The sequence below is a fragment of the Vespa velutina genome, chromosome 2 (genome assembly GCF_912470025.1).
Source record: "Vespa velutina chromosome 2, iVesVel2.1, whole genome shotgun sequence".
Taxonomy (NCBI): domain Eukaryota; kingdom Metazoa; phylum Arthropoda; class Insecta; order Hymenoptera; family Vespidae; genus Vespa; species Vespa velutina.
In genome coordinates this window covers 14,350,047-14,376,385 of record NC_062189.1, presented here as the reverse complement: position 1 = coordinate 14,376,385, position 26,339 = coordinate 14,350,047, and the positions used below count along the sequence as shown (strand labels likewise).

Below are 26,339 nucleotides of genomic sequence, written 5' to 3'. Positions count from 1 at the left end.
ATATAAAATACTTATGGATAAAAAGTAGGTCATGAATATTAAATTGCTGAACTAATATGCTTATGATTCTGCCTTGAATTATTGTATTTTATTATAACACTTAAAATTTTAAAGATATAAATTAATCGAATAATAATTAAATGTATATATTTGTGTTAGAAAATTAAATATAAAATGTCAGACTAAAAATATAAAAGCGTCATCAAAATCACATTCATAAATTCGTTATTTAATATGCATTTAATACATTATAGGAATGATTTTAGTATTTGCAAATCAAGAGTTTTCAATATCTCCTTTCCTACAATTGTTCATAAAATATTTTAATATTCGTAACTACAAAATTAATCTGTGTTATTATGATTGTATCACATTATATGAAATTTACCTCTGCAATGATATGTGTATTTTGGATTAGTAGGAAAAGGGCATCCAATTCCCATATTACTTCTAAGAATACCAGTTAAATCTGCTGCAATTATAGCATCCATAAGTTGTACCTCTGATCTACACATTAATCTTGCATGACCTTCAGCTAATCTACATTATACAAATTTTAGTATATAACTCTTATTTTCCTATAAATTATGTATTACCTGATCAAGCTATCTAAAAGTCGTACGGTAGTTCGTTCCGCTCTTCTTTCTGGATTCGATCTATGGTAAAGATAAGTTGCACTAAGAACTTTTTCTGCTTCTAGTGTAAGAATTGGTTTCAATGTATGTACATGTGCTAAATACTCGCGTAAACTTTCTTCCGTCCATAATCCTTCTAATTTTACAGAATCTATATGTTGCATTGTATCTCTGAAAATAATAATTTAGTGCGTATGTTAAAATTGTTTTAAAGTTATAATATTTTCTTAAAGTAAAGTACTAATTTAAAGTATTTTATTACGTTTGAGCTTCTGTATCATTAAATTCATAAGCCGCTTTTAAAATATGATCAGATGTCATTTTATCCCATTCTGGATTTTTATTGTCTTTGAGAAGAAGGATTAGGTCAAATCGTGATAAAAGGGGATTTCCCAAACGTGTTTTCCATTCTTCACCATCTACAAATTGTCCTCCATCTGGATTAATAGCAGCAATAACTGTACATCGAGAATTTAGAGTACTCACTAAACCTGCTTTGGCAATTGATATTGTTTGTTGTTCCATAGCTTCATGCACACATGCTCTGTCATGAGAACTCATTGTATTAAATTCATCAATGCAACAAACACCTCCATCAGCTAATACCAAAGCACCACCTTCTAAATGCCAACCATCTGTATCCTATAATTTTAATAATATTTTTATTTTATTTAATATCTTATGTAATATTTTTTTGAAACTTATAATATCTAACAACTATAAATGTTGTTGAAATGTGTAAACTCACTTTGACAGCAGCAGCTGTAAGACCAGCTGCAGTTGTGCCAATACCAGTTGTAAGAACAGATGTTGTTGATAATCTAGAGGCAGTACGAAGTAATTGAGACTTCCCAGTTCCGGGATCACCAATCATAAGAAGATGTGGCTCACCTCTGACACGTGTACCTATACATTTTTATAAAATTTATTATGTTCTGTTTGAAAAAGTTTATCTTCATTTAATTCTATGAATTTTTTAATTATGTTATACAAAATCACCTGATTCATTTGTTTTTGATACACCACCAGCTAAAACAACAGCTAATGCTAATTTTACTGTATACATTCCATATAGCTGAGGAAAGAGAGAAATAGACAATTGTATCTTATTTTAACAAATCATGATATTCTGTGCACTTTATAATATTCTACTTAGAATGTATTCAATTTGTATACTTGAGGACAAATTGATGCAAGTATATTATCTCTTCCAACCAAAGGATCATTTTCATGTTGCTGCCAATAACTTTTAAAAATGTCTTGCATTTCTTGATTGGAAAATGTAATGTCAGTTATTTTACGACGTATTGAAATACTATTCGCTATCATTAGTGTTGTTGCTTCTGCCTGCCGTCCAGCTGATAAAGTTCCCCATTTACGTACAACTACTCCACTTCATATATAGAAAATATGTGGTCAAACAATATTGGCTTTTATCAATATTATTTATAAATACAAAAAAAAAATACCTAATCTCTAAACTATCTCCTGGCCTGCATTTATCAACTAAATCATCCAATAAAATTATTTGTAGTCCAACCATATAAGACTTGTTTGTATCCTTTTGATTTTGTTCCTATTAAATAAAATATTGAAAATAAGAATGTAAAATGAAAACATTAATTTTCTTATTGATTATGAACTTACTTGAATTTTTATTTCCTGATAATCAGAACAATCATCTGGTTCTAAATTTGTCAAAGTTTCTATCTTCTTCGCATGACATGCTTGACATTCCTTAATACTTTGAAACATATGTCGTTCCCATTCAAACTAAGAAATAAAATATTGTTCATTTGATTTAGTATAATGTGAATTACATGAAATTTATCTAACAAACAAAAAGCTACCTTGATTATAGATACATATTGACACTTTTTACATTTGAATTTTTTTTTAAGTTTTATGATAGAAGGTTGAGACGTTCTAACTGTGATTCCACTTGTACAAACTAGTTCACCAATCTGTCCGTGTTGCATTGTTATAGGAACAGCAGTAATTCTGATATGAACCTAGCCATATGTATAATATGGATAAAATATGAAACATTTCAACATAAAATATTCAAGTATATAATTACCAATTTCTTTACAACTTGTTGTGCTTTGGCTATTTTTTCTTGAGCTTCAATTGCTGCTTCATCACATAAAGGTAAATAATATCTAGGATAGCGCAAGATTTTTTGTGCAATTTCAGGATCAGCTTCAAATAAAGATACAAAACTGCAAAAATATTTTGAACGTTTCCAAAATCATATAATAATAAGAAATATTTAATTAAAAATATAATATAGTTTTTACTTCACATAAATCGGATAATGCGCATATTCTTCCACAGCATTTAATATTTGTTCTAATCGAGATGAATAATGGTTTATTAAATAATCTTGCAACATTGCTAAGGGTTCTGAAAGAAATATACCAATAAATATTTAAAAATAAAACAATATTTATCGAATGGATAAATATCGTTTTATTTATATCTTATAAGAAACTTAGAACACGTGCATGTATTCTATAGACTGCGACAGCAGCGCCACAGTTGAATTTAATAAGATTTTCACTTTACTTTTAAGAACATACAAATTGTTATATTAAATATTAAAAAAAATTATTATGCTGTGAAAAATATAAAAATATCTAATTTACAAATATCTCATAAATCAATTTAAAACAATATGTAAGTTATTGTTCATTATCTTATATGTATGAAAACAACAAGATCGCGTATTGGGAACTTATTGCGCATGCGCAAATACTTTTTATTTCATTTGTTTAATTTGAAAATGTGTAGTTCTTCAACTGTTACGACGTAGATATCTTCGAGCTTCTTCTGCTACGAACAATTTTGAAGAAAATTTTGGTGATTATTTATGGTGACTTCGAAAGATGTTCTTATGTATTTTTGAAGAGACCGTATAACAAGAGAGAGGTAAGTTAAATACATCAATTTATATTATATAAAATCTTATAAAGAAAAGAAGTTCAATTTTTATTTGATTCTTTCGTATGTATATTGTAGATTATTCATTTGATATGTTTTACAATTTTATTTTTCCTTTGACGATTATACATAAATTATTGATCAATTTTATTCGAAATATTACATCGTATTACGTGTTATTAACAAATGATGTGTATAAGTGTAAACGTACATGACTTATAAATGCACATAAGCACATATGTGTTAAAACAAATGCAAAAAGACAAAATAAGAAGAATAGAAGGTGATGGAGATGAGAATAAGGGTTTGACCATTTCTCTCTCATAAGAATTTTATGTCCCGGCTTGCTCTAAGGTTTAATAATACATCTCTAGATCGTTAATCACTGTGGTGAAATATAATTTAATACCTCATCGACCGAAAGCCGACCTCTAAAAATGACGAATGGCCGGAAAACACGCGGCAAACGCTCTCGTTCCGCCTGAAACTACTTCTTCCTCGTAGGTACGTGCAATATAACGTTATATAGCTTATGTAACGTTAAATAATAAGGGTTAGGTATTCAAGTTCGACTTTTTCGTGGTAACTTCTCATTCAATTGTGATAATAATAAATGTATTTTCTCTCACAATTACAAGATTGCTTAGATTCGTGTAAATTCGATAAGATCTTAGAAATAATTTTCTCACATTTGCACGCTACTATATATTGATCTTTTCTGAGTTTCGTGTAGATGGATATCCAATTACATCAATAAAAGAGACTGATACGCTTACATAGATAGTGCTACATCGTCGTTTGTTCCAACAAAGTCTTCGTATTTCGAAGTTGAATATGATATGCGTCTAACCGCAAATAATTTCTTTCGGTGGTTGGTTTACTCAGTCGAGGTACTCGATCACATGGCTGATGACGATCTATAGTATAGCAAATCTTATTTAACGGGTGATCCAGGTATATGTCTATCCATCAGTATGCGACGCTTTAGAACTTGATAAACGACCAATACAATGATCTTGCGGCTGCTGTAGTTTGACTGATATACGGTAATAGTATTGCGTTCATATCCTGACATGTTCATATCAATGTTAATAGGTTCGTGAGAGATAGCAAAGTTTGAATTAAAAAACCTAGTTAGGAATCGAATTGTTCCATGCGGGAAACGATCGTGTGCACAGAGGTGTGGTTCGTACCGTCGGTAAAGAGATGTCGGATCATTGGATAATGATGGGATGTACCGTTCCATTCCGTTCGTTGCTCGTAATCCCATCCTCTCTGGCACAACAGTCATCATGTCGTCGTGGTACGGATCACTTAGGGATCATTAGCTTTATGGTGCTTCCGTATGGTCATTCGTGCGTGTGATTTCGATTGAATGTATTTCACGATGAATTTTGTGACCTTTGAAAATTTCTAATTCCTTTTTTCTTTCTTTTTACTCGGTTTCTATAATGTCATTGTGTGACAAGTGGCAAGTATTTAGATTATCAGAGAATAGACAATATATACTGATAATGTGTACTAATATAATTTTAGTAAAGTTTGTACGTTACTATGGGGAAAGCGGAAATTTGCTTTAGAGAGAAATCACTAATCGTCAATCGGATGTCGAAGACCTTTGATTATATCTGCGGGCTTCTCAAGACCAGGATTAATTTGGATGCCACGCGATACCTTTGGATGCATATTATGAGCAAGCGGGTATTCAGCTTGTAACGTCATGCCGTGGATGAATATCTCGGATATAGTGTTACTGTGTATTTCGTTACCACTACACACCGGATGTGTTACGCCGAGCTCGAGAGTCGTATATACAGCGTATCAAGCGGTAACCGGTAGTCGGTGTGTACTACGATGTTTGTCTCTATCTCTCCTCCCTCTCTCCCCCTTCTCTCTCTTGCGCGCGCGACATCGTGTATTCTCCTCCCTTATGAAGGACGGCTTCGGCTTCCGGCCCTTCCATTCAGGAATATCATCTTACGCGTTTCCTCGTGATTCACCTAACTCTCGAAACAGGCTGTAATCAAAGGATTACCACGAAGTGTTCCTATGTGTGGCCTCTAACTTGAGTCTTGCTTTGGACTGGATGTGACTACTACCTGGAGCGTAAACGCTTACGAACATACCAATTCTCTTAAAACTGTGTTCTTAACGCATCTATGTAACTCGTTTCACCATTTCTCATTTTATTGTGAGCTTAAAAAAGAGAATAGAAAAGTAGGAGCAGATAATTTTTGTATGTTAAATATTTATTGTTTACTTCAATGAAAAAAAATTTTTGTAATATATTATGTACCATTTTCAAGTTGCCCCTTCAAGTTTTCCCTTCTAAACGTAAACATTATCGCGGGTACCTTTAAAACAGACTAATTATTAACACAGACCTTTTTGATATGCAGATACATTTTGGAAATTGTGATTTAACTCATCGAAAATTATTTATTCTGTAACTGATCGCGTTTAATCGCGATAAAGATACGTAAGGATTATTCTGAATATATTTTAATAATAAAATATTTTCGAACGAAATGTATAACTTGAAATTAGTATCTATCACTCTGTATGTGTGTCATGATATATATATATATGTATACATGATATATATATATATATATGTATACATATATATACATATATATATGTACACACGTATCATAAGGTAGCTCATATACACTATCTCGTTTACGTTGGCAAATTCTTAAATACGAAAGAGAAAGGAACCGAGAGTGAGAAAATGAGAGAGCGAAGGAGTAAATATTTGTCCAATTAGGGAAACAATAACGCTATTGATTGTCGGTCAGAGAGTATATGTAAAAGAAAAAAAGAAAGAGAGAGAGAGAGAGAGAGAGAGAGAGAGAGAGAGAGAGAGAGAGAGAGAGGCGGGAAATGAATCAACGTCGTTAACCTAGGAATGCACTCACGTGGTATTAAGATTTTCACTGACGACTTACAGAGCTTTTCTAATTATATCACGATAATGAGATACGCTTGTTACAAGGCATGCGATATAATTAGCTGCTACGTAAAAGAAAGTTTTATATTTATATTTTTTTTTGCGAAAAATGCAGAGTTTTAAATATGAAAAGAAGAGGAGAAAGAGAAGGAAAAGAAGGTAGGAGAATCGCAAGAAAAAGAAGTTGGCGTATATAAAATAGGGATTTCTTCTTCGATATATCGTTAAGCTTCTTCCCATTACTTCGAGGAATATAGTCGTTTTGCGTCAAATTCTTCCGTCGTCCATCGCTACGTGACTGACGTTTTAAGCTTTTCCCATGTAACATTATATGTGCCGATAGCGAAAATAGAACGGGATGGCATTACGGCGAACGGAACTCTCGTATCATTTTTCACATCGATATCTCGCGGATAGTTCGACGCGCCTGGCGACCACCTCAACTTTGAAAGGGCTCGAAGTAGGGCCTCTGAAAATTGCAAAGGCAATACCGGCCAACGCGCGTACGCGTGAAAACACATCCATCATTCGCTAATATTCTTTGGACTTTAGAAAAATATCGAAGGTTTAGAAATTTTCTGATGGCGCGAACGATCTTATTGGCAACGATGATTTTTATTCGTTGTAAATATTTTTCCTTTTTTTTTTTCTTGTTTTTAAAGCCTTAAAATTACCTTTAAGAGTGCCCTTGGTTTTAAGAAACTTTGTGAACCTCTTGTTCATGATCCTCGGTCGAAAATATATTTTTTTTGTCCTCATAAGAATGTCGATCGAGAAGAGCCCTTAATAAAAACTTTGTTACTTTCTTAATGAGTTTTAAGTTTTTTATAATTAATCATGCGGAACTTATATTCCATGATCGAGTCAATCCCCACTAGCGTAATTCATGAATTTAATAAAAAGCATCCGTTATCATTAAAGAAAGGAGGGTACACATTGAAACGGTAATTAAATTCACCAGGTCTCGACATTAAATCTGGTTAATTTTTTTGTCTTCATCGTCATTGTTCGACATATGTACATTATAAAGTAGAAAGGTGAATTTAAAAAGAAAAAGAACACTTTTTGCAATGGGTGTATCATCCGATCGATTAACTTTTAACGAAGTTTTACTTTTTTAAAAGTTATCACGTTGGGGATATATAATATATAATAATAAAAAAAGAAAATAAAATAGTTTTTCGTTGGATGGACAACTTCGAGTTTAGTTAGATTCGTATAGTCGATAATACTCACAAAGGATAATACGATGCAAGAGACGCGTGTGATTTGGCCTCTTTCACGCGTGCGCGTTTCTTTCTCTGTTTTTCTCTTTCCACTTCTCTTTTTCTCGATCTCTCTCTTTCTCTCCCTCCCTCACTCACTCATTCTCTCTCTTTCTCTTTCTCTCATTCTCTCTACCTTTTTTCGTCTCATTGTCGTTGGTTGGAAAAGAATTGCGGGCCACGGGTCAACGAGGGTGGCACCATTTCTATTCATCCCGAAAAATAAAGGCGGATCCGATCGAGGATTCCAATGGCCATGAATATTTTATCTGCATAATATCCCGCGTCTCCACTCTGACCCTCCCACTCTTTCTTCTTCTCTTTATTCCGTTAGTAGTATCGCATAGATGATCCGGCAAAAGTTCCCGCGAGATTCGAAACTCTTATTGTATTTGAGATACATAATGTGGACACATTCCTAGGGTTTTATTTTTCTTCTTTTCCACGAAAGTGAGATATCCTGATCTCGTTGTCTTTATTTATCCACAAGATTACAGAAAATAAGCTATTCCCATATGTAATCATTTCGATATTATACAATCATCTTCGAATATACAAATTTGCTGGCTCAATTTGAGAAAGAGGAAAAAGCGTAAACTAAAAGTAAATTGGCTTTCGCAGCGTGTCCAACTAAAAAAGTGAAATGAGTATGATTTTCTTTAGGAACGTCTTTCATTCATATTTGGCTCATCTCCAATGAAAATAACAGGCATGTGTTATTGGCCGGGGGCATACACTACACGGTTTCCGTCCACAAAGCTCCCCTTGCAACGTGAGTCGATCCTTTCGGTTTCCACGCGCGTGCAGGATCGCATAAAAAACTCACGATAAGATGACACCGTACCATAAGATGGTGTATGAGTGTACGTACACGTGCACGTGTACATGCATTCGATGAGTGTCTCGAGTGGGTTACATTGGGAGGGAGAGGGGAGAGAGAGAGAGAGAGCAGTAGCTCGCCGTACTAATAGCGTGCCTCCTTTTGCACGCATAGTGCGTTAGAGTCCGTTAGACTGTTTTGTAACGCGTGCGGCCCCTACACGCTCGAACCCACGTCTTCTTTTTCGTGTCCTCTAATTCCTCTTTCTCCTCCTTCTCTTGCTTCTCCTTCCTCCTTACTACCACCTCTTTTTCCTCCTCTTACTCCATCTTCTCATCTTCTTCTTGTTCTTCGCGATCTTCGCCACAGACGACGAAACGACATCCTCCTGACTCTTCGTCTTCGTCGTTTTGTCTTAGTTTATTGTTAGAGAGACGCGTAGATCCATCACGAACGACCGGCGGATCTTAGTACGACGTCCTCCTCCTGCCTTTAGTTTTCGATATACTTCTTCGGCGTTTCGAAACTTCTAAGAGTGTCTTCTCTATCAAGGGATCAGTGATTTTCACAGAGTTTCTATGTACAGTGATAAGAGCACGTGAGTCTTCTGTGAATTACGTGCGAAGGTAATTAAGTAGGAGAAAGTTGTTCAGCGCTTGAGGGATATCTTAATTTGAGTTGTGATCGAAGGAATGCCAAGCTCTACGTAAGATGTTCGCGCGTGCCGCGTCTAAAAATAGAAAGAATAAAAGAAGCAAGGAACGAACGAACGAAGGAAAAGAAAGACAATCGTATTGATCTTTTGAAAGGACTTTTGGAACGACATATACGATGGATTGATTAGAGGCTACCGACCGATTTCAATTTCGTTCGATAACTTTTTGCCATTGCGTTTTTACCGTACCTTTGACAAATTTTATTTTATGAAATCAACGATAAGAAAGTTAGAGGTGAACGTCGAGAAATCGATCGAAGTTTGCAAATATGCAACTCGCTTATATACAACGATTAAGCCGTTACATGTTAACACTTTGAGGTTCTTCAAGAGTGTCACTGTCGACGACATCACCGTTTTGCCGAAGGTTATTGTTAGAGAGAGGCCGCGTGGACGAATTTGTAGACGAGCTTTGCGAATTTATTAGCTCTGAGCGCGTTGCGTTGCTCCTGGCAACCTCACGCGTACTTTTCCACGGAGGTGTTCCTCTTCGATCGTTTATTTATTCATTCTCCTTTTGTTAGATGTTTAAAATATTCTCTCGACGTTGTTTTTAAGCAATCTCTTATCATATTGAAGATTTAAAAGAGAATGAATATTTCGCCATTGTTCAATGAAATAATAAAGTACTCGAAGTTTCATTAAATAACATCGGAGTTAATATACGTGCCATAATTTAAAAGGTACTTTTGAGGTGGAATAGAAATTTTGTTCATCCGCCACGGGATCGTCGAAAACGTGCCAAATTTCGAAGTCCCACGCGAGCAAAATTGAAAATCAGGGCTCGGCGAGGGTAAGAGCAACGTTGGGATTTTCTCTGTTATCGCACGAAAGGGCCATTTCGTTTCTCGTCGGATGACGAGAAAGAAGGTAGGAGGGAGAAAGAGTGGCCTAGTGCCGACCGATATAGGCCAGTTGTATCGAATGCTCGAGAGAGAAAGAGAGAAGGATGGAAAGAGAAGAAGAGACGGAGAATAAAAAACGAGAAATTAGGATTTCGAGGATGGGGGAGGAATTGGGAAACACGAAAAACCAATCGCAGGGGTACTCTAGAGAGGCTCTCAGGGAATAGTGGAGAGAAAGAGAAAAGGATGGAGAGAGTGGAAACCGGAAGAACGAATAGCAGGACGACGGGGTACAGGGAATGGTTGGAAGAGAGTGGCAACGAGGTGGAAAATGGGTGGCACGATGCAACAGTCGTCCTTTGAACAAATACGTTTGTGTCGAAGCGTATTCGCTGGAAAACGGTTATGCAAAAGATCGGACTAGGACGAGAAGCATGGGTTGGCGTTGGAAAAGAGAGCAACGAAATTCGTACGCCCGAATTACGTGTGCCCAATGTGTAAATGGTATTCCATCGATATCCAAATAGTTCTTTTTCTTTCTGTTTTTTCTCTTTCTTTTTCCTCAATTATATTTTTCCTCTATTTCGACTCCCTTCGAAATCTGTTTTCTCGGAGAAGTTTTATTGTTCCATGGAACTTTATTTTATCAAAATTATACGGAAAAAATTATTAAGGAAATGCTAGACGACCTTGGTTAAGGTAGAAGAAAATTGCTTTGCTCATTTTTCTTACTAACTAGCTTCTTTTTCTACAAATATCTAAATATATGAATCGGATAAGATATTCAGTAGATTAGTTTTAAACCTCAAATGTTCGTATTTTTTTTGAGACACTATGTTGTACAATATACAGGAAGAAAATGTCGTACAAAAAGAACGGAGTACCTTATGTTGTCGTAACAGAGAATGAAGTGAGTCGTGCTTGCATCGCGATATCATGTCATCCATCGTGCTTACTGTTTCTCTTCGCGTGCATTCGCAATTTTATATCGCTGAATGTTGTGCGCGCGCACTGAAAGAAAATCTACTAGGCGATAAATCAATTTCACGTCGAGACTGCAAGTTATGACGTAATAAGTAGCAAGGTGCATACCGACAGGAAGAGAGAAAAAGAGAAGAAAAAAGAGGGAGAGAGAAAGAGAGAGAGAGAGAGAGAGAGAGAGGAGAGAGAGAGAGAGAGAGAAAGAGAGAGAAAGAAAGAGAGAGGGAGGGAGAGAGAAATAGAGAGAAGGAACGTAAGCCGTAGTCCATTGGCCGAGTGCTTTCGCATTTCTGAAGTAGAAAGCAACAATAAATTGCATAAACGACATAGCAAGCTTTATGGCTTTGTGCTGTTTTCGAAATTGCAAACGGTCGTCACGGAACTTTTCCCTTTCACCAACGGTGTCACGTTTAAATTGATCGACGCTTTAACTTCCCACTCTCGTTCACCATTTTGCACGTTGTATTTGTGATCGACGCTCAAAAAAAAAACAAAAAACTATAATTTTTTTAACGTTTTTCATTTTAGTTCCTTTCGTTCGTCGACGAAGTAAGAATATTTAAGAAATTTGTCGAGCGTGGAATCTGAATGAAAAAATATTGAAACGGCGAGGAAGATTATGCTCGATTAAACGTAATCAGTTTCTTCTTGCCTGGTCGCAGGTGCATTTCGAGAAGAAAGAAGGAAATCGAAAAGAATCAAAAAGAATCAAAAAGAAAGGAATGTCGTACATTCGTGAAATGAACTAGAATCGAGAAATGGAAAAAGGACAAAGAGATAGTCGTATTCTCTTGAAAATTGGTTCACCGATTAAGGGCTCGACGAAATCCATAAAGCAAACTGACGACATCTTTCTAGATATCTTAGAGACTGTGGATGTACGCATTTTCAAAATCGTTCTAGCTCGAGTTATTTTCCTCTTTCTCGTGCCAGTACTTAAGCTTCTCGTCGCACCATTTTCGTTTCTATTCTTCGCTCTCTTTCATCTCCAAAACCTTAATTAACTTTGGTGATTATGTATATCCTAGGACAGAAGGGCTTTGCTGGTTTCGTTGCGGGTGCTTCTGTTTTTGCCAGTACCGGTGCTACTGCGTTGAGCGAAAAAAAGTAAAGAGAGTGTGGGAGGTGACTAGAGAATCCAAGAGAGAAAGAGAAAGAGGGAGAGAGAGAGAGAGAGAGAGAGAGAGAGAGAGAGAGAGAAAGACATAGTTAAGACTTGCATCGTGTGCACTCGTCGCAGCTCCGTTCGTACACTTTCGTTATAAATAGCTTGCGAGCGAGGAACTACAAGAAATTTGACAGTTTGTGACGGTCCCTGGCACAGAAACGCGATACTATGTTTGTCCAAAGACGCTCGTATAATGTTATCGTTTGGACAACATTAAAATCAAAATATTTCTTCGATTCAAGTGGGGTTCGTCAAGAAGATATAGATTAATTTTACATATTGTTACGATCTTTATTTTCCCTTACGATCTTGCAAATAACCGATGCGTTAACTGAAGAACGTGCACCTGTGCGTTTGGATTTTAATTCGCTTCGAAACATCTCCTTATTCCAAAACAAGATAACCGACGTTCACGCATACCAACAGCTTCTAGAGATTTATGTATCTACTTGGAACGACTTTCACACTGTTAGACGGTAGGCACGCACGTTTCAACCCTCTGCTCTTCTACCCTTAACGGAACCCTTGAAAATGGCACTTCAGTGGCACACGAGGCAACCCCTCATCGTCTTTCTCTCGCTCCGTAGCTTAACAAGGGGATTAATTAATAATACCTTTCGGGGATAATTTGCGAGTCTCGTCTCGCATCAACGTTGTCATTGTTTCCAGTTGATGTCTCTTTCTCTCTTCTTCCTTCTCTTTAGTTTCCACCGACTCGACTCTTTACGCGACGCGTCAAAAAATCAAGCAAACGTCACTTTTTACAAACACAAATTCATGCCTCTTCGAAAAGCTTCGGGTCTGAGGAAAAAGACGAAAGGGAAGCATCGTTAAACGGTGCCACTTTACAACGGAGAGTTACGCGTTTAAGGGCTTTAATTTGTGGCCCGAGACTTTTATACTTTGAATTCGAGATCTTTGAAAAAGAAAGCTAGATATAGATAGAGAAAGAGAGAGAGAGAGAGAGAGAGGGAGAGAGAGAGAGAGAGAGAAAGAGAAAAAGAAAGAGAGCTTTTTTCGTTAGTTTTTTTTTTCGAACCACGCTAATTGGAATTAACCTTCGTGATTCTTTTTCCCTTCGCCTCAACGATACTTTGAGGAACTTTTCTTTGAAAAGGCGGCAAAAATTCGAAGAACTCTTTCGAGGTTCGATATTCGTATGATTCGTTTTTCTTTAAAAATAGTCCTTCTCCAATGGCCTCAAATCGATCTCGGCGATCGATAATTCAACGCATAGCGTGTTAGGTATTTCTTTTATCCACTGAATGTAGGTAAGCGAAGGAAGCGCGGTATGTCAGTGAAAAGACCATCCTTTACGACGGCAATCGCGCGCGAAATGGATTCTATCGTATCACGACGAACATTCTACACGTTCAATTTAACGTTGTGCCCTCGAAGAAATATATACCAGAATAGATAGATAGATAGATAGATAGATAAGAGAGAAAGGGAGAGAGAGAGAGAGAGAGAGAGAGAGAGAGAGAGAGAGAGAGAGAGAGAGAGAGAGAGAGAGAAAGAAACCAAATAATTTTCCATGGCTCTTCATTCGATACATCGTTATACTGGCAAAGCGAATAAAAGAATCGATAGCTATTCGAAATTCCTTCGAGCGCTGAGAAATTAGTTGGTAATTAGTGAATTGCGATTAGATTTTTCGATTAAAACGAGTAATCGAACGATCGTCCAAAATTACGTATTTACAGTGAACCGTAACGCAGTCGACAGGATTATTTTGGAGAATGGAACGAAAATCGAAAATAGATTGGAGTATCTTCGTCGAGACGAAAACAATGGGGATATTCACGGTGACAATATTATTGTATCTAATTCGTGTACTGTAGTGTGTTTTTGTACGATCGAAAACATTGAGAGAACACCTAGGATTGTTTACAAGACAAGATTGTTTACCGACAAAAGCTTTGTAGTAACTTTGTTACTAGGTTACAAGAACTGTTCCGTTCAGACTCTCTACGAATGCGCACGAAGATACATATCCATGGAGATTCAACGACGATGCTTTTGAAATACGCATAAAGTTAAAAATGTTAACAAGTTTCGCGATGGATCGAAAGAAAGAGGAAAAGGGAAGACGAAATTATGTTCACGAATGTAGCGTCTTCGAAGCACGTGCTTCGATATTATTACACAATTTCGCGTTTCTCGTGCGAGGATAGAAGAGGAGAAGAAAAAGAAGGGGTAGAAGGTATTACCGTGGGACATTATCGAAGTTCCTTTTAAACGAGTCGTGTGCGTAAACGTGCGTGCGTGTATGTACAAGGCTGGAACGAAAAGTATGCGGCACCGTGCAAGATGAAGGGGCCAAGAATCAGTGGCCTACCGAGTAAGAAAAAGTTGGACTCTTGCCAAAAGGCACGTCAGGAGTGTTGGCGAGTGTTGCTTACGTACTTGAGCTTCTGTGCGTTGCTGCCCGGCACCATTCTTTCAGGTTGGTACGCGAATTTTCCTTTTTTCTTCTCTTTTTTTTTCTTTTTTTTTTTTTTTTTTCTTTCTTTTTCCTTTTCTTCCTTAGTCTTCGTTTACTCTTTAATACGAACGTTCAGAGTTTCCGACCAAACGTCTATGAATCGTCAAAAATATTCTTGCCGCATGTGTCCTATTTTCCACGTAGAAATACGTGTTCCCATCTCAGATATACAAAATAGAGATAAATTAAACGTATGAACGAGAGTTTAAAAGCAGCGCACTGGCCCGTAACGCAAATTGCGAGTGTTATTAACAATTACCGTGTAATTGTCTGGATTTGTAAAGAGAAATTAAATGCACATCCGTAGAGAGCTCGTGGACTTCTCTTTCGCTTTTCGACTTCTATATTGCATTAGCTATGAGGCGTACAAACGTCGTTCCTTTTACGAATCTTCGTGTCACGACTTTGGTCCTTGTACTGTCTGTTTCGTTAAAAGCCACAAAATCGATATTACTTTTTTTTTTTTTTTCTATTTTTAAGATATTACGCGTATATCTTCCTACGCACACGTTTCTTGCTAAGAACGTAAAGATTTCAAGGAACTAAAGCGAATGTAAAATACGTTGATGAGAATAAAAACCTTGAAGAATGTCGGCCGAATGTTAAGAATGGGGACCGATCGATACACCGTTTTATTTCTGAATGTATTTATTTTCGAAACGGACCACGTGTAGGTATATAAAGTTAAATATCAGTGACCGCGACACCTACACGGCTTTCTTTGTCGCTGTGTTTTTTCGAGGAACCCTCGCTCTTTATGGTACGCACGTGGTGCCATAAAGTTCACATATGCGTCCTTACATATTCCGTATAGTTTCGAATGTATCAAAATGTACGAATGTTCCAGTTAAATCTGTGCCGATGAAAAAATTATCTGACATCGCAATACAACTTTTTATTTCGCGTTCTCACTTTTTACGACGGGCGCGATTCCTTTTTACGAATATAATAATGATTTCAAAATAGTATGATTTCTACAATTAAATTAGCGTTTTAGTTTAATCGATAATGAAAATATATGACAGAGTATCATTCGATTATTATTTCCGGTTGAGTATCACTTTACGTACTTTCGAAAATACGATTGTGTTTTAATTGGTTTCTTGAACCGAGAGCAGCGGTTGTATCGGTCTGCGAACTAAACATCTGTTTCTAGCGATGTAAATGTTTACGATTCGATCGCGTTTGCTCGTGGCCAACGTGCTGTTGTATGAGGTCAGCATTTATTAAAGATTGAGAATGCTTTCGTAACGCTTCGGTGTTCCCTTTTTTGTTTCCTTATTGAAATGTTATCATTAGATTCATTTAAAAGCGGATTAGTTATCTGTGCAATCGTGATCCGCGGATTAAAAGAGAAATATAAACGATTATAACTCTACTTGGCACGAACTCTCGAGCATTCCATTCAAACGAATAATCGTATCTAAGTGGTCGAAGGAGATCCGACGCAAAACACGTTCTGCATTTAGAGATGGCCTACGAGATAAAGTACGAAGAACAGACGTGCTATGTATATGGTGGTGTATTTGAAACTTCGGCCCTGCTTGTAGACTTATTCGTCCGGACAAAAGCAGTGTGTTAAACGGAGCGTGTTTGGACGAAGTCTTAAGATTTATTAGCATATACAGATCGAACGTATGGTTCGAACCTAAGTCCGAGAGCTCTTTTATTTTATATTCTTTTATGTAAAGATTCCTTTAATATGATCAATTGCATTTAAAAAGAAGGTGCTTCTTATTGTTAATTAATTATATCAACGATTATACTTGCAAAGTTTCTCTGAATATTTTTATTAATGGGATATATGTATGAATCAGAAGAAAATACTTCAAAGTCATTTTAGGATACAGTAACGTCGTCTTTGTCGTCACCATTATAATTCCCTGCCAAGAGACAATGCTCAAATCCTAAACGGTCCGACCGAAAACAAAACGGGAACGTAGCTTGTCTTCCGGAAACGCATCACGCGGTCTCTGGCGAGAAGAGGAACGACAAAGAGAGAGAGAGAGAGAGAGAGAGAGAGAGAGAGAGAGAGAGAGAGAGAGAGAGAGAGGGAGAGAGAGAGAGAGAGAGAGGGAGAGAGAGAAGACTGCCCTAGGTGCCGGCAGTTATTTACTCTTAGGACAATTTAGTGTAATTAATTAACCGGAGTTGCTAGAGTAAGCTAATTTATACTCATAGAATGATTCACTACCTTTCTCGAGCGTTCCCGAACAGCTCTTCCTCTTCTGTTTCATATGTCACCTTTGATAATCTGATTTTACTAGATTTGAATTGGTAAAATCTCGATTTTTCATTTAACGATATTAAAAAACAAATCTTTTCAAAAATGATTCGTTGGAATTCTTACGATTCATTTTATACATCGCATTGACTTGAAACAGATGTCACTTTTTGTTTTAAAATCTGGTGTTTAACAATTTTCGAACTATTAAGTAATGGCAAATTCCATGAACACTTATTTAGATGTTGCTTGCTTTCCTACTTGCTCGACAAGAAACGTTTCATGGTAAATCAGAACTTCGTCGCGTACATAAATTTACTTACGCATATGCACGCATACATATTATACATCTAACGTTTGTGTATATACATAGTTCGGACGAAGTACAGACGATAGTTACAATGCATTCGCCGAACTTCTGACGTCGTCAACGACTCGATAGAATTTCATGCCATCGTGGTAGACGACTTTGATTTCGTGAATTTGTGTAAATTTAAGGTATATGAATTCCTCACTAATTCGGAAATAATCATCTGAATTTCAAATTTTCCTTTGAATTTACTTCGTTGTTAATACGAATAATTCTTTGCTTTAATGATATTTGTGACGCACACGAACATACAAGAGTGTTTAGCTCCCTTTCGTCTAGGACATTTAGAACATTTTCTCACATTAAAAACTCCGTTGATAAATGGCTACTTTTTTCTCTTGACACGCGATGACAGATTCGTGTATCTGTTTTTCCAGATATGTTTCTCTCCCTCTCTCTCTCTCTCTCTCTCACACACACACACACACACACACACACTGATTCTCTGATGTAATAAAACGATATTTCTCTCCGTTTTTTTCTTTTTTAATAAGACACTTTAAATGATGTGAGAGATAGTATACATTTTTTACACGTTCAATAATAAAATCTACGAATTTAATAAAACTTGTAATCGTTCTTCTTTTACTACTGGTATATTTAATATTATTTTTGTAAATAATGAATAATTATTATATATAATAATAAAGAAATAGTTTTCGATCTATAGATCATTACGTTAAACCGATCGATTTATTTATAATTAATTCGAAGTAAGTTTTATTAGTGATAATCATCGTCAATCATGGGAAGTAATTTCAATCCAATAACTGTTTCAATAAATGTAACTTTGGATTTAGTCAAATTCAACGAAGGAAAAAGAATACTACACTATGCTCACGAACGTACATACATATCTGCATTCGTAATCGTACGTTGTAATACATTTTTCGTTTATATTAAAGTGCTGGTGGATAGAGAGGAGATAGGACATAGAGGGAGAATCGTTCAACTCAAGTGACGTCACAATGGATATTCAAAATTCAACGGATATTTTCACACTGCATTTTGGAGATTGAAAGCTTTGATATGGTTTTTAAAAAGTAGTGACGCTTTACGATCGGTAAACTTTTCGATTTTTGTTAAGTGAATTCCTATTGAAGTTTCAACAATGGGGCATGTATGTATGTATGTATGTACAAAATCATCTCGGCCTTTTATCTCGACAAACTGCGTTCAACGACGACTAAACTAGCCAGATATTTTTTTTTTCTACCGAATTCATTACTCAACTAACAATTGTATTAATGATTAAAAAGCGTAGTTTAAGTTTAAAAAGCAAAGGTGAGCAAAAATCTTTAGCGTTTCTTTTCAATTTATCTCTTTTTTTTTTTTTTTTTTTTTTTTTTTTTTTTTTTAATTGACCTCTCTCGACGAGGAGTATTCATAAGTTTTATCGTGTGATAATTAAATCTGTAGTAGTCGGTCTAAGTACGGCTTCGATAGAGCGCTATTTCTGGTCAATATAGAAGTTGAATCGGAAAAATCCATCTCGTGGCAAGGTATAAGAGCTCAGAACAAAATATCGGTTGAAATGCCGACAGAGATGAGATTGAACTTTCGACTCGATTCAACGCACTTCCGCTAGAATCGCAAATTACGAACTTCGATGCTGTTATATTCGGTTTTTTCAATAAAGCGTGGGAACATAGAGGAGAAAATTTTTCGGTCTAGTAGGATCGTTTGGTTCACGATGATATCTTTTTTCTTTGTCTATTGTAAATAATATATATATATATATATGTATATATATATATATATATATATATATATATATATATATATAAAACCACTCAATCCCAGCAAATCTTGTCCATATATGTGTGCATAAAGTTTACTCTGTCAGATTCCATCTATATGCGTTTGATCTTTGGTACTTGTTTGCCAGTCATGCAACATCGAAAGGAATATATAGATATATACTTTACATCTCGTCGAGGTGAACCTTATAAAATCGGAAATAGCTGATATCGAGTCGAATTCTCAGAGCGTATCAAGAAGGAACGATATTTCAGTTTTTCTTCCTTTTCTTGCACCATTTTCGCATTTAGTTTCCTCTCTTTATAGCACTTCCTTTCCTTTCCTTTTCCTTTTTCTTTTTTCCTACGGTGGAACAAACGTTCTCATAACTTCTCGGTAACCATGTGTGGATCGTTCTTCTCTTCTTGGTCGTGGATTTCTTTTACACGTATGTACATACATACACTGCCAGAGCGTTCGTTTACAAACACACATACACGAGGGTATGTGCACAGAAGGGTATATGCACAGACGCGAGTCAATGCTGCACCGTAGATTTTTACAGAGCCGAAAGAAGTGAGGGGTAAGAGAGGGGGAGAGAGAGATAGAGGGAGGGAGAGAGAGGGAGAGAGAAAGAAAAAAAGAGAGAGAGAGATGGTAAAAGAGAGAGAGAGATGGTAAAAGAGAAGAAGAGAGATGGTAAAAGAAAGAGAAGAAGAAGGAGGAATTCCTTCGGGTCGAGAAGAGAAACTTCTTCCCTCTACATCTCATCTTTCTCTTCTCCGTTTCCGTTTTGCAACTCCCGTTTCCGCTTTTGTTTCTCGCATTTCTTCCTTTATTCGCCATTTCTCAAAAGTTGGAGAGACCGGCTTTAGTCCAGTTTTATTAGCGCCATCCCCTATTTCGTTCTACCATCTCTCCTTTTTCCATCCTTTCCTTGAGCACGATCGAGCCTTTAAGAGCGCTCCGCGTCGCCTTTTAACCTAGCATCGTTTCACCATCGTCTTTCGTCCCTTCTTACCGACAAATTCTACGTGAGACACCTGCTTTTTGCGGCAGATTCATGGAGAAAATAGTTTCTTTTCGTCCTTTTTTTTTTGTTTTTCGTTCTTTCCTTCTTACAAAATATAAGAGTACCTTTCAGACGGATTAAAAATATTTTTCTACAAAGTTGGACCATGTTTATATGAGCATTTTTACTACGATAGGTGTATTATAGACAGCTGGAAAATAATTCTAAATAAAGTACTCTAGTTTGATACATTAGAAATGAGAGATCTATGATATCTACTTATAGTTTTAATCGAGACTCATCAGAATCTATCAGTTTATAATTTTCAACTGAGAGTTTTTAGAATATAGACAATAAATGTGAGAGATAGAGATAGATTGAAAGAAAAAGTTCACATACGTGTAGACAAGAGAAACGCACACGTGTCGAACACGCACTATGAGTCGAGAATGCTGCCATTTGTCGAGCGTGAAGAGTATTTCGCGATCGTCTTCTTGGAAATTCCATCTGGCTTTCTTCGTCTTCTTGACTTCTAGGAAGCTTCCACAAGTTTCTGGTATTTGTTCGAGCAAGTCTATACTCAATTTGTGCGAACCTTTCGTGACGTTATTAAACGTGACGTATTTTCGTCATTTTTAAACAATTCGAAAACATTAATAATCAGCTAAGCGTTAAAATAAATGTACAAATTATAGAAATAGATCCTTGAGGTATGAAAAATGTATGTACGCGTAATTAAGAAAAGATTACTCGTAACATTATCACGTTAAAGTCTCTCAAAAATATTGATTTTTATCGTTCCATCCTAGTTTTTATATCTATCACAAGTATGATTTTCTCATGTTAAATGGTTAAATTTAAAGATCGAACGAGTTGGTCGACGGTTCGTCTCACAGCGTATCGCGTCGCGGCGGCCTGGCGACTGGTAGCGCGCGACCACAGTTTACGAGCGGGACGTCGAAAATGTATGATACTCTCGGTGGTCCAGCGGAGCCGTAAACTTTCGTTCGTATTGTTTCGTGCGTCAGGAAATGGGGAGAAATTACGCGGCGGTGGTTTAAGGCTGTCGAATCTCGGCGGACTCGGGGAAAATATTGGCGGAACGTGCGTACTACACTTCGAAAGGGTGGTTTCGCGGTTTCCGCGAATGCGGGTTAACTCGAATAACTCATAAAGATTTTTATTTGAGTTTTACGTTCGACGAAGATACGTACTCGAAGTCACCTAATTCGCTCTTCCTTAATTCCCTTTGAACATGGCAATCGTATTGGTGCGTGCGTGTGTGCGCGCGCGTGCGCCCGTGCACGAAACGAAACTTGGACACGCGTCGTTACTCGTTACCCGAACCGAAATTTATTCTTGCTCTTCCCTCGTTCTATACGTAGGAACCATGGATTTAGATGCCATTCGTCATCCTGCAGTACGGCGTTTTCTCGTGTAGCGCCTGTATCGTACTCTAAAAGGACGCCACTGAGAGAGAGAGAGATAGAGAGAGAGAGAGATAGATAGATAGAGAGAGAGAGAGAGAGAGAGAGAGAGGGAGAGAGAGAATGAGGCGCCAGAGAAATATGTCGACGGAAAGAGAAATGCCAAGATAATACCTTCTTTTTTCTTTTCTGTCTTTCTTTTTTCCTTCTTCCTTTTTTTTTTTTCTTTTTTTTTTGTACAAGAGATAAAAACGATATTATCCTTTTCTTCATCTTTTCTCCTTCTTTATATCTCTCTTTTTTGTTTTCTCCCTTTCGTTTCAAAAGATACCGAGAAACCTGAAATATTTCTTTTGTTTTGGTTTTTTTGTTTACTTCTTTGGAATAAGAAGAATTTTTAGTAAAGTGTGTCAGAAAGACGACGTAACAAAGTTAAGATTTAAAGCACGTAACCTACAAAATGTATACACCTGTATACTATACGTACGTATGCATGTGTTTGTACGTAAAGGAAAGGCGATTTGTTAGATGAATTATATTACATACGCGCGAAATATATTTCATTTCCATTCACGATAGCGGTAGCTTTCTGTCGATTAATCTAACGTTATCGGGAGCGTTGCAAGAACTTTCATGGAATTCAGGTTCGTGGTAACGCCAGGCTCAAGGGTGAATTTTAGTCATTTGTATAACGCGATTAGTGGATGCGTATACGGGCGTTATCTGTGCGCCAGGAGACTCTGCGAAGAGTCGGCAGGATTTCTCTCTCTCTCTCACTCTCTCTCTCTCTCTCTCTCTCTCTCTCTCTCTCTCTCTCTCTCTCTATCTATCTATCTCTCTTTCCCTTTCTCTCTGCGCGTTTCTCTCCGTATGCATGTTTGCGAGAACGTTCGCGCGAATTCACGTCGTGGGGGAAGAGGAATAGTCGGATGGGCGTGCGACTACGCGTTGGATGAAGGATGTTGTTTATGCGAAATGGTCGATCCAGTAAATTACGATGTCAGTATATCGTTCTGCGCAGGTTCGTTTGACAATTCAGCGAACGTGCATTCTCACTTGACGTATGAGGATTTACCTGCTTGTATTTGTCGGATATTACCAAATGTTACACGCGTTCGCGAGATTTCCAGTCTCTCTCTCTCTCTCTCTTTTTCTTTCTCTCTCTTTCTCTCTCTCTTTCTCTCTCTCTCTCTCTCTCTTATTTTTTTTTCTGTATCGTTTTTTCCTCGTTATTTTTAATCGTTAATCGATCGAGTGCGAAAGTGTTAATATGCGTAGAAATATCGTCCGGCGATAAAACCTCCCTCTCTCTCTCTCTCTCTCTCTCACTCACTCTCTCTCTCTCTCACTCACTCTCCTCCCCCCCCTCTCTCTCTCTCTCTAACCTTCTGTTTTCGATTTTACGCTTCATCGATGCAAAACTCGTGTGTAGCTACTCTGAAAATGTAAGCAAAGGAAAAAAAAAAAAAAGTTATAGGCTGGCGCGTCACTTTCTCAAGTATATTAGCGAAGTCACAGTCTCTCAGGTTTTATTACCAACTTTCCTTTCGAATCAATCCCTGTCAAACACCAATGGTATCGTCGCTCACGCTGATGATGATCGATGATGATGGAGAGACCGCTCGAAGGTATACTAACGAGAGAGCGATCCGAATAGACCGACAGCCATTTGAATGAGACCGGAGTTCGATGACTGCGTTCTAGAAACTCTTAGAGATTATGTAACACATATATGGTGGGAGGAAGCTTTCGAATTCCCCGGAAATTCTCTTTGCATTTCCGTTTGAAACTAACGATCAGTGCGCACCTTTTAACCTTCATTTCTGTGATATTAAGACGTCGGAATGTAGGACCGAGGAACCATTTTGTTTCAGAACCTGCTCATATACGCGAAGTGTCCAAAGGAAATTCTCGTCGGAACGTCAACGATGCTACTAACGATTCCGTCGGCACGGATTTGCCCATTTTCGAGCCGACTGCTCCAAATGTTACGGGTTTCGTTGGGCAAACGGTGTATCTACCATGTCGAGTGCGAAAATTGGCCGACAAAGTGGTAAGTTTGTTCATCATTCGTTCATTAAAATGATACTATTCTGTACATTATTTATTTAAAAAAAAGATATATTTTGATGTTTTTGATTAGTCGACATATAGCCATTTTGAAATATGCACTGAGAAGATCATTAAAAAAAATAACATTTGTGCATGTTGAAAGCAGTAAAAAATGTATTGCTGAGGGATTCCCTAAGTTGTCAAATTCCATAGCTTTTATATGATTTATTCTACGCATTTATGCATACTAAAAGGCCGACTTCGTGCATACTAATGCGCCGAATAGAGCAGCGTTCTCGAAGTTTTTAATTTGTGCTCTCTGCTTCAGCCGGTTGGTCTCTCGATGGGTTAGAATTTTCTCCACAATCCTCCGTACCCCAACGTTCTCTGAACTACTCCGCAGCTACGCGGATTAAGTTACCTTCAGTTGGCTGAATTAAAACGCTAATAACGAGCGACGATATTTATTGGATGGCTTTCACAGAGGTTCAAACCGAATCCTCTCGTTTTCTCTGTCCAATCTCTTCGTTCGTCTTTCCTTCTATTTCTCTCTCCCTTTTTTTCTTTTTCTCGTACTATCTCTTTCTCTCTCTTACCCTGCCCTTTACCGTTTTCTTCCTCCCTCCCTCCCTCCTTTCCTCCCTATCTCTCTCTCTCTCTCTATCTCTCTCTCTCTCTCTCTCTCTCTTTGCATCGCGGCTCGACTGAACTTTTACGGACCATCCAGAGATTCCAGTAGCAGCACCATTGTTTCCCAAACAGGGGTTCCTTACCACTTTTATGAGGGAGATTTTAGGTTTAGCTCGTCAGATAACTTTGGTGCGCTCATCGCTTAAACGGACTCGCTTCCATTACCTACCGTGTTTCCCACACTATTAACCCTTATTCACTTGCCACGCTTTGAATCAAGCGATTTTACTTTGGACAAAGGAGGATGCACTTTTTCTATAACCCCGTTAACTCGTACCATTTTTTTCTTCTCCCTTTTATCGTGAGAATCCCGATCGGACGTTTAGCCTGTTTTAATAGTGCGGGCTGCGTTTGATAAGCGAACATTAATATTCCCGTTGGATGTTCGAATTGTGTAAGAACGACGAACGATTAATAATATTTCGAGATTATTAAAGTTCGTATTTTGCAGTCAATACAAGAAAATCAACGAAAATATAATAAATGTTTTGATCGTTTTTCTACTCTCCAATCTCTCTGTAGAAATTTCGGCATAATGTTCGAGAGAACGTTAGCTTCCCTTCAACGTGAGATTAGTCTACTTACAGGAGTAGGCTTATTGAAGTTGATTAAACGGAGTGACGTAGGGAGGAAGGACGAGAAGAGTTAGTGGAGGATGAGGGTGGTTGGTGGGACGGGCGGTGGCAGCAGTAGCGGGCGAATGAAATACAGAGAGAGAGAGAGAGAGAGAGAGAGAGAGAGAGAGAGAGAATGAGAGAGAGAGAGAGAGAGAGAGAATGAGAGAGAGAGAGAGAGAGAGAGAGAATTCACCTCATAATCTTCGTAACAAGCGCCTTCTCCCGTCCTCTTCCAACGACGTTTTCTCAGTGAAGGGTCCTCTTCAATAAATCACGCGCCCAAGGCTTCGTGTAAACAGGACCGACTTAATAAATCTAATTATCTACGCCGAGGAGACTCAAGAAAAATAATTTATCGTTGAAAACATTCGATTCGCCGAATGATGTCGATTTTCAAATTAATACGATCGGTTTATCCTTAGACTTTCGTTCTTCAGAGATAATAATAGGCAATTTTAAATTATCACATTATTCATTATAACTCGTTATATTATTCTGATACGAGAGAAATATATATATATATATATATATATATATATATATATATATTCGCAAGTTTAAATACTTCATTAAAGAAAACGTAGACATGATATTGTGTAACAAAAGGAGTAACATGTTTTCGTGTTAAATCGGGCTTACAGACTACTCAGGTGCTTTTCTCTGTAACATTTTCTCTCTCTCTCTCTCTCTCTCTCTCTCTCTCTCTCTCTCTCTCTCTCTCTCTCTCTCTCTCTCTTTCTCTCTTTCTCTCTCTCGTTGTTTCCCTGTTGATTTGCTTCTCTTCTTCGTCGAAGCTAAACTCGCTGTCTCGTTCTTACTCGTTCTCTCGATCTTTACCCTCTTTTCCTCTCGGAACTTCGTGCTCCTCGAAACTTCTTGATTAGAGATTTGATAGTGTTTTTTATGGTATTTCCCTTGGCGCAGAATTGAAGAGGGTAATCGCGATGAACTATCTTTAAATTCAGACTACTGAGGCCCCATTGGCGATCCTTCGAATGGTTCTCTTCTTTCCTTGCCGAGATTAAAATTCTTTAGAGTTCTTATCTACTTGGTATTTCCAGTGTATATAACGTATTAAATATTTACTACTACAGAATATAACTCGTTGAAACAATCGTATAATGTATTTAAATACGAGAAAGAGAGAGAGAAAGAGAGAGAGCATTTTTACTCTTGATTTTTAAATATGATCTTAATAACTCTCAACGTAATATTACGGCATATTTAAGAAAGTTTTATACGTAGCGAGCTTTTTAGTTTTCTCGTTTCGTTTTTAGATTCGTTTCTCGATTCGTTTTTAACGTGGAGCGACGGACTCGATCAGTTGTCGATCTCTTCTACTCTTTAACTATGAAATTTAACTTCATTCTGTAGCATTAAAGAAACTACGAGGATTG

General features: G+C 37.2%; 2 protein-coding genes across 32 annotated transcripts in view; one reads left to right on the top strand and one right to left on the bottom strand.

The window, feature by feature from the left end:
• Positions 1-159: 159 nt before the first annotated feature.
• Positions 160-21,351, bottom strand: LOC124957950 (DNA helicase MCM9-like). 8 transcript variants are annotated; one of them, XM_047515542.1, is made up of 15 exons: positions 9,521-10,301; positions 7,206-9,346; positions 2,936-3,041; positions 2,716-2,857; positions 2,486-2,647; positions 2,283-2,408; positions 2,105-2,211; positions 1,812-2,028; positions 1,635-1,710; positions 1,384-1,541; positions 898-1,277; positions 741-806; positions 597-656; positions 389-540; positions 160-301 (listed from the first exon to the last, which is right to left on the bottom strand). In XM_047515542.1, exons 2-15 carry the CDS (start codon positions 7,288-7,290, stop codon positions 249-251), a joined length of 1,890 nt encoding a protein of 629 aa, XP_047371498.1. In that variant the 5' UTR covers positions 7,291-9,346; positions 9,521-10,301; the 3' UTR covers positions 160-248. The 8 variants fall into 8 exon arrangements, with proteins under 8 accessions (XP_047371498.1, XP_047371499.1, XP_047371497.1 ...); XM_047515543.1 differs by having other exon boundaries at positions 389-507; XM_047515541.1 differs by having other exon boundaries at positions 389-507; positions 597-806; positions 9,521-10,297.
• Positions 3,421-26,339, top strand: part of LOC124957951 — a 112,294-nt gene continuing 89,375 nt past the window's right edge. For 4 of the 24 annotated variants that reach the window (XR_007103783.1, XR_007103782.1, XR_007103781.1 and 1 more), the window contains exons 1-2: positions 9,276-10,680; positions 23,458-23,636. Coding sequence is in view for 5 of the 24 variants with exons in the window: in XM_047515549.1 (XP_047371505.1) it covers positions 10,476-10,680; positions 23,458-23,636 (384 nt within the window). In the remaining 19 variants the exon portion in view is untranslated. The other 20 variants (XR_007103792.1, XM_047515552.1, XM_047515550.1 and 17 more) reach the window with 16 other exon arrangements.

Excerpts from the sequence above, each read along its gene's own strand:
- LOC124957950 (XM_047515540.1), bottom strand. The coding sequence starts at position 7,290 with ATGAGGACAAAAAAAATATATTTTCGACCGAGGATCATGAACAAGAGG. Across the intron at positions 2,858-2,935 it reads CATTATCCGATTTATGTGAA|TTTTGTATCTTTATTTGAAG; the intron begins GTAAAAACTATA and ends ATATTTTTGCAG. Across the intron at positions 2,212-2,282 it reads ATCAGGAAATAAAAATTCAA|GAACAAAATCAAAAGGATAC; the intron begins GTAAGTTCATAA and ends TTTATTTAATAG.